This window comes from Pristiophorus japonicus, chromosome 1, assembly GCF_044704955.1.
Source record: "Pristiophorus japonicus isolate sPriJap1 chromosome 1, sPriJap1.hap1, whole genome shotgun sequence".
NCBI classification, from domain to species: domain Eukaryota; kingdom Metazoa; phylum Chordata; class Chondrichthyes; family Pristiophoridae; genus Pristiophorus; species Pristiophorus japonicus.
In genome coordinates this window covers 332,849,100-332,856,686 of record NC_091977.1, presented here as the reverse complement: position 1 = coordinate 332,856,686, position 7,587 = coordinate 332,849,100, and the positions used below count along the sequence as shown (strand labels likewise).

The window sequence follows — 7,587 nt, the reverse complement described above, 5'->3', positions numbered from 1 at the left end:
GAGATGGAAGGGAAGAGAGAGAGAGATGGAAGGGAAGAGAGAGAGATGGAAGGGAAGAGAGAGAGATGGAAGGGAAGAGAGAGAGATGGAAGGGAAGAGAGAGAGATGGAAGGGAAGAGAGAGAGATGGAAGGGAAGAGAGAGAGATGGAAGGGAAGAGAGAGATGGAAGGGAAAAGAGAGATGGAAGGGAAAAGAGAGATGGAAGGGAAGAGATGGAAGGGAAGAGATGGAAGGGAAAAGAGAGATGGAAGGGAAAAGAGAGAGAGAGAGAGAGAGAGGGAGAGAAGGGAAGAGAGAGAGGGGGAAGGAAAGAGAGAGAAAAAGGAGAAAGAGAAAAAGGGAGAAAGCAAGAGAAAGAGATGGAAGGAAGAGACAGAGAGATGGCGAGAGATAGAGATGTATATGAAAGAGAGGGAAGCAGTGATTTAATTGATTCTTTATCATTTCAGCCAAAGCGATTATCACATCTGATATATCTGCACCGACCTGCTATCGAAGGGTAGAAATCTTTAAACTCCTTCACCTCTCGAGAACCCTCGCAGGTAGCGATACACTCATCGTATGCCTTGAGGTAGTCGGGGATTGCTAGCTCCATGTCCGTGATAGACGTCAGGTAATTCTCACTATTGTACGCTTTCACCGCTTGCACAAAGAGAGTCTAAAACCGAACAACAGTCTGGTTATCAGGGACTGCAGTGTGTTGTAGTGATGTATGGTGTGGTGCACTGCATGGTGTGATGGGGCCCAGTTCACAATCACAACTTCCCACACCGCTGGGATCCCAATCACTTGACAGAAGGCAGAGTGCAAGGATGCAAAGCTCAACGAGTTACTGCTACCAGTAAGCTGCTCTTACGATGCCTCCTCGCGCAAGGTTCCGATTAGAACTACAGGAGATGTAGCAACTGCTCACTTGCCCACCCTCAATGATCCACTTGAAGCAAACCGGAGACAGAAGAATAGGGAAGAACCAGGATTTGTCTAACCCTTGAACTTTTTAGATCTTGAAATTAATTAAAATATGCTATTCTAAACAAGACTAATGGCAGAGAATGAGAATATCCTCTTTAGCTGTATAATTATGTTTGCTCAGGCCTTTGAAAACAAGTTGTAATCTGATTAGTCAACTGTACCATTAAGGAATTCTCAACTAACCCCAGAAGCCAGTGTCTTCGGCTCCCACTACAACTCCATTCCCTAGCCACCAATTCCTTCCCCCCCCACCCTGGCCACTGTCTTAGGCTGAACCATACTGATCCAATCTCATGTCCTCGCCATCACCAAGATCGCCTACTTGCACCTCTAAACATCGCCCAACTCCACCCCTGCTTCACCCTTATCCATGCCTGTGTTACATCTAGACCCGACTAATCTAACGCTCACTGGCCGGCCTCCCATCTTCCAACCTCCATAAACGTCAGCTGTTCTGAAATTCTACTGCCTGTATCCGAACACCCAAAACACAAAAAAAAAACATTTAAAAAAAACACAAAAAAATACAAAAAGGGCCTTGATAAGTGTTTGGAGTGCCCCCCAGATCAGGAGACACTTGATTTAACTGTTTAATTTTGTTTCCAACTAAGAGTTGTATCCTAACTTGCAACAAATCCTGTTCACCCATCACCCCTGTGAACCTACATTGGCTCCTGGTCCAGCAACACTTTGATTTTAAAATTTTCATCCTCAACCTCTCTATGGCTTTACCCCTCCCCTTCTCTGTGACCTCCTCCAGCCCCTACACCCCTCCCTATCTCTAACCTCCTCCAGTCCCTACATCACTCCCTATCTCTGTAACCTCCTCCAGCCCCAACACCCCTCCCTATCTAATCTCCTCCAGAGATATCTGCGCTCTTTCAATTCTGGGCTCTTGCATATCCCCGATTTTCATCGCTCCAACATTAACCAGTCACTTCAGTTGCCGAGGTCCCCAAGCTCTGGAATTTTCTCCCTAAACTTCTCCACCTCTCTCTCCTCCTTTAAGATGCTCCTTAAATCCTATCTCTTTAACTAAGCTTTTGGTCATCTGTCCTAATATCTCCTTATGTGGCTTGATGCCAAATTTAGTTTGATAACTCTCCTGTGAAGTGCCTGGAGATATTTTACTACGTTAAAGGCGCTATATAAATGCACGTTGTTGTTTCAACTACTCCTTCAGGCCCAATGGAACTCTTGCCAGATGAGAGGAGGTAGCTCGTGAGATACCTGCTCAGGATCCAGGACCTCAGCGAGGAAACAGTAACCGATCCTGGAGGAAATTCATTATCTTTGGCATTATTCCCTTTGGAACAGGAAGAATCACTTCGCCTCCAGCGCTCCCTGGACCTCAGTGCCCATCTCCTAGAAAAACAAGGCGCTGCTTCAACTCCCACCAGCTGAATAGGGCCTCTAAAGTGTCCGAATAGGATTGGGGAGGCTGGTGTCCACGTCCTTCCGTCAGTGTGCGGGGTTCCTGCTCCAACACACTTCTGTTGGTGTGATAGAACTGGAATATCAGGGGCACTGTCTCTCCATTCTAGAGGATTCAATTGGCCTTTTTATTGCCTTATCTACTCACACTGTCAACTTTAACAACCATGCACACCAAACTGTGTCTCGCTACTCAATTTAAATATATATAAAAACTACACATAGACAAGTGCAGAAATATGACAATGTTTTAAGCAGTAACAAGAACCAAATTTCGCCTGGATCGTTATCCCATTTATGGTCACTACAACATTAGACTTAATTTAGGGCGAAGATTTCTGCTAACTCACAAAAGACCAGTGTACAATTACTGCATGAAGTGTGTAGCAACCAAAGGACCAAATTAACCTGACTGTTCATTGCCAAAATCTGGATAAAAATAAATCTACTTGCCTCATAATTTTTCATCTCCAGATCATTCAGAAACTCATCAGAATCTGGCAAACTTTTGTAGTAAGCCATGTTTTGTTGCATCATCGCATCGTCAGGGTGCTTCTGAAGGTAGGTATGAGCTGCTGATATGGCTTTAGCAACATTCCTGACCTAAATGTGAAAGAGCAGAGACTTTCTTTAGGGTGTAGAAAACAATCACTGGACACAAATTATCACAAACATACATTTAGGTTGAAGTTGTTCCTTATAAGTTATGAGTTTTAGACACAGCTTTGTGCCAGAGTTCAAATAGCTCAGCATCATCCTTAATAAATCAGCAGTGCACAGGTTCGGCATATGCAAACCACCCATCTTATTGCTCAGGGACTGTGCAGGACAGGAGCTTAAGACCGTGCACACCACAATCCTCTCCCTCCCTCTATCTATCTATCCCGCTGGGCTGCCTCTGACTTTAAATCTGCTCTGTCGGCATGCGTTAAACTCATGGTGAAATATCAGAGTCCGGAGGAGCAGGACGGAGAGGTTTGAAAACTGACTGCAATGAGATGGTCTGGTGCTGGCCCCATGCTCTAGCAGAGAAAGTTGAGGTGGGATGTAATTCGGGTACAAGACAGGTGCGTACACTGCCGATAGCCCCAAGCAGGGAGATACTTTTCTAGACTTACTTACAACTGCAAACCGCAATAAGGTCCCGTGTGGGTGCGGACGCCACTTTTCTAGTGATGGCCATTGCTATGCTGCGTAGCAAGTTGAGAGAACACATCAGCATTATGACAAAATGTCACATTCTCTTCCAAGGACACTCGGATGCCGAAGAAAGTTCTTGTTTGAAACAGAACAATTACCTGATCAGCAAGCGCTCAAAACACAATTAAAAGTTATTACTTTTTACTCTGTAAAAGTATGTTGACCATGTTAATTTAGGACATATAAAATTTTCCTAATTGATGATGAGCACTGGATTGATTGTTTCCACTTTTCAAACACTCTAAAGCCAACTGTCGGCCAACTCTTTCAAAAGGAGCTGAAGACATACGTGGGTGGAATGAGACTGAAGGCTGCAGATGGAGTTGGTTGAATGTTTTTTGGGGACTTAATGTGGCTCAGTAACAATGTAAACACCACCCGAGGATAGGAAGCAATCCAAATGAGCCGAATGGCCTTCCTCTTCCGTAATCATCATATGATCTTCTCAATAACCGATTCCACATTTTGCTGAATTATCTTTGGAGGGTAAGCAGAAAATATTCCAGACCTTTCTCTAGGGAGATTAATCGGGTAGATTGTACTGAGTCCGTTATGGGAAAGGGCTTGAGGAGGTCAATAACTTTACACATTCCATGCTCTCCACGTTCTATTTTTATTCTGGGGTTTTCTCCTCTCCTCTCCTGAACACATCGATTCTTGTTTGTCGCAGTTCCATGGGCTCCTGTATTTCCACCAAGTGATCAGTCTTCATGCATGAGCCTACCAAGAGCGAGCTTGGCAGGATGTTCGATAATGGCAAGCATCACAGACAAACCTGACTCAATATCACCATGCACACATTCCAGCAAGGAAAGCTGAATAGAAACCAGGAGTTCCTGACCACAAGACAGAGTCTACCTTTCACATTAACTACTTGCACTTTGCGTTAGTTCAAGTTTTACCACAGGAAAATTGCAGGGAGGAGTAATTTAAGCTTCAACTGAAGCAGATGAAAGACCAAAGATAAATGGGTAGTGAACTTGTCTGAAATCCACTGCTAAAATAGCCAATGAATACTGCTAAAAATGACATTTTGGAGAGCCCCTGCTAAACAGTAATGTACAAACAGGAGGAAGGGCTGCAGCAGTTTCTGCAAAGTGATCTGCCTTATATTTATTAAAAATCCAGCTACCACTCTTCATAATATATTGATAACTGCCCGTGAACTACACTGAAATGGAAAATAGTACAGCGGTTTGCCAAAAACATCCACTGAAGTGATTTGGCTGCATAACTCTGGAGCCTGAAGAGTGAGCAAGTTTTCGGGATCAAACTCACTGTGGGGGTGGGAGGAGACTGTGTTGGCACAGTGATTACGTTACAGATCTAGCACCCCAGAGCTTGAGAGTTCAAATTCCACCATTGCAAGATGTGAACTTAATAAATCTGTTAATCCATGGGGGGGAAAAGCTGTTGGATTGTCATTAAAAACTTAACTGGTTCAATAATGTCCTTCAAGGAGTTGCCCTGCCCTGCCCCAGTCACACTGCTGTGCCTCTTAATGCCCTCAGAAAGCCCCACCTTCTTGGATCGCTAGGACGGGCAATAAATCCATACACATGTATACAAATATATAAAAACTCAGGAAAGGGAATAACTTTGACATCAGTGCTTTGGGCCAGTCTCAACAACAACAACCCATCAGAGTTTGCTAGCTATCCTTACCGAACGTCTGCTGTTACACAGCTTCCTAGCTCTTAAGAGTTAGGGTTAGTCATGATTCACATCATTCTTGCTCTCATTTGAAAGAAAGACTGACATTTATATGACCACTGGACGTCCCAAAGCGCTTTACAGCCAATGAAGTACTTTTGGAGTGTAGTCACTATTGTAATGTGGGAAACGCGGCAACCAATTTGCATAGCAACTCCTCAAACAGAACTGTGATAATGATCAAATAAACTGATTTTGTTATGTTGATTACGGGATGAATATTGCCCAGGACACCATGGAGAACTCCTCTGCTCTCTTCGAAATATTGCCATGGGATCTTTTACGGCCACCTGAGAGAGCAGACAGGGCCTCGGTTTAATGTTTCATCTAAAAGACGGCACCTCCGACAGTGCAGCACTCCCTCAGCACTGGAGTGTCAGCCTAGATTTATGTGCTCAAGTCCCTGGCGTGGGTTTGAACCCACAACCTTCTGACTCAGAGGCGAGTGTTCTACCCACTAAGCCACAGCTGACATGACACAGAAACTATTTCGTCTGGTTGGAGAGTCCAGAACAAGGGGCATAACTTTAAAATTAGAGCTAGGCTGTTCAAGAGTGAAATCAGGAAGCACTTTTTCACACAAAAGGTAGTGAAATCTGAAACTCCCTCCCCGTGGATGCTCAGGGTCAAGTGGAGCTTTTAAGACAGATCAGTGTCAGTCTCACCACCATGTTAAATTTTCCAAGATGTCCTTTAATGTGAGGAGCTTTATATACTTAAAATAGAACAAAATTGAATAATTATGAGACTACTTTAATTCTAACTCTAGATTTTGTGGTTTGAGTCATGACTAATCCTAAATTTAAGAGGTAACAGATTGTGCTGGGTAAGGGTATCAAGGGATATGGAGCAAAGGCAAGTAGAGTTGAGGCACAGATCAACCATGATCTAACTGAATGGCAGAACAGGTTCAAGGGTTGAATGACCTCCTCCTGATCCTGTGACAAACACAGTGAAATACAATGACAATCCTTACCAGACATCCATCGTTACACAATCTCCTACCTCTTAAATTTAGGGTTAGTCATGACTCAAATTACAAAATCAAGAGTTAGAATTAAAGTAGTCTCATTATTATTATTCTATTTTAAGTGTATAAAGCTCTTCACATTAAAGGACAGCTTGGAAAATTTAACAAGGTGGTGAGGCAGACACCAAAGGAAATATTTTGGGGCCTTTTAAAGGAGGGCACAGAGGTAGTAAAGCGAAGTAATTCATAGAAACATAGAAAATAGGTGCAGGAGAAGAATTTCAGGGGAAGAATTTCAGGAGGCAAGGACACAGTGGCTGAAGGATTGTGTTTCAATGATACAGTGAGAGCGGGGAATAAGCAATAATCCAGAGCCAGAGGAGGGCAGGGTTGGGAGCGGTTGGAGAAAAATCACTGGACTAGAATGGGGTGAATCCATGAAAGGATTTGAAAGTGAGGATATGATTCCTGAAGTCAATTAATTGGGCACAGAAACCAGTTTAGCTTGGCAAGGGCGACAGTGATAGATGTGTGAGGATTTGTCCTAGATCGGACACTCCGCATTAGCCACAATCTGTGCATTTATATCACATTCATCTTAAATATTACACCTTTTGAGGACCAAATATTTAAAAATCAGACTTATTGGCTTGCAATTGTCGGCCTTTAAACAATAAATCCAGCAAAAGAGAAGCTGGTTGAAAATTAATCTTTTGACGAAAAGTAGAATACCTTTGTTTTAACTTTGGGGACTGAGAAACCAAGGACGAAAACACGGGATAAATCAATCCTCTGGGCACTGAAGGCATTGGGCCATTATCTCAGCATTGGGGAGCAGTGCAGATGTAGACACGTAATGTGGTCTTGCTAAATGATTCAATGTGGACCAAAAAAGTAAAAGCTAAAGTAAATGTTGGTCCCTGAGAGGACGAGACTGGGAAATTAGTGATGGAGAACATGGAGATGGCAGAAACTCTGAACAAATATTTTGTATCAGTCTTTACGGTAGAGGAAACTAAAAATATCCCAACAGTGGCCATGGTGGGGGGGGGGGGGGGGGGGGGGGGCGGCGGGTGGAGGAACATAATCACTAAGGAGGTGGTACTCAGTAAGATAATGGGACTAAAGGCAGATTAAATCCCCTGGACCTGATGGCTTGCATTCTAGGGTCTTAAGAGAAGTAGTGGCAGGGATAGTGGATGTATTGGTTGTAATTTACCAAAATCTCCTGGATTCTGGGGAGGTCCCAGCAGATTGGAAAACTGCAAATGTAATGCCCCTATTTAAAAAAGAGGCA

General features: G+C 43.6%; 1 protein-coding gene across 1 annotated transcript in view; it reads right to left on the bottom strand.

The window, feature by feature from the left end:
- The window catches only part of crtap (cartilage associated protein), a 56,020-nt gene that overhangs the window by 40,755 nt on the left and 7,678 nt on the right, over window positions 1–7,587 (bottom strand). The window contains exons 2-3 of the mRNA XM_070889277.1: window positions 2,861–3,010; window positions 488–659 (exon numbers count right to left, since the gene is read on the bottom strand). Of these exons, the coding sequence (XP_070745378.1) occupies window positions 488–659; window positions 2,861–3,010 (322 nt within the window). The remainder of the gene's footprint in view (window positions 1–487; window positions 660–2,860; window positions 3,011–7,587) is intronic.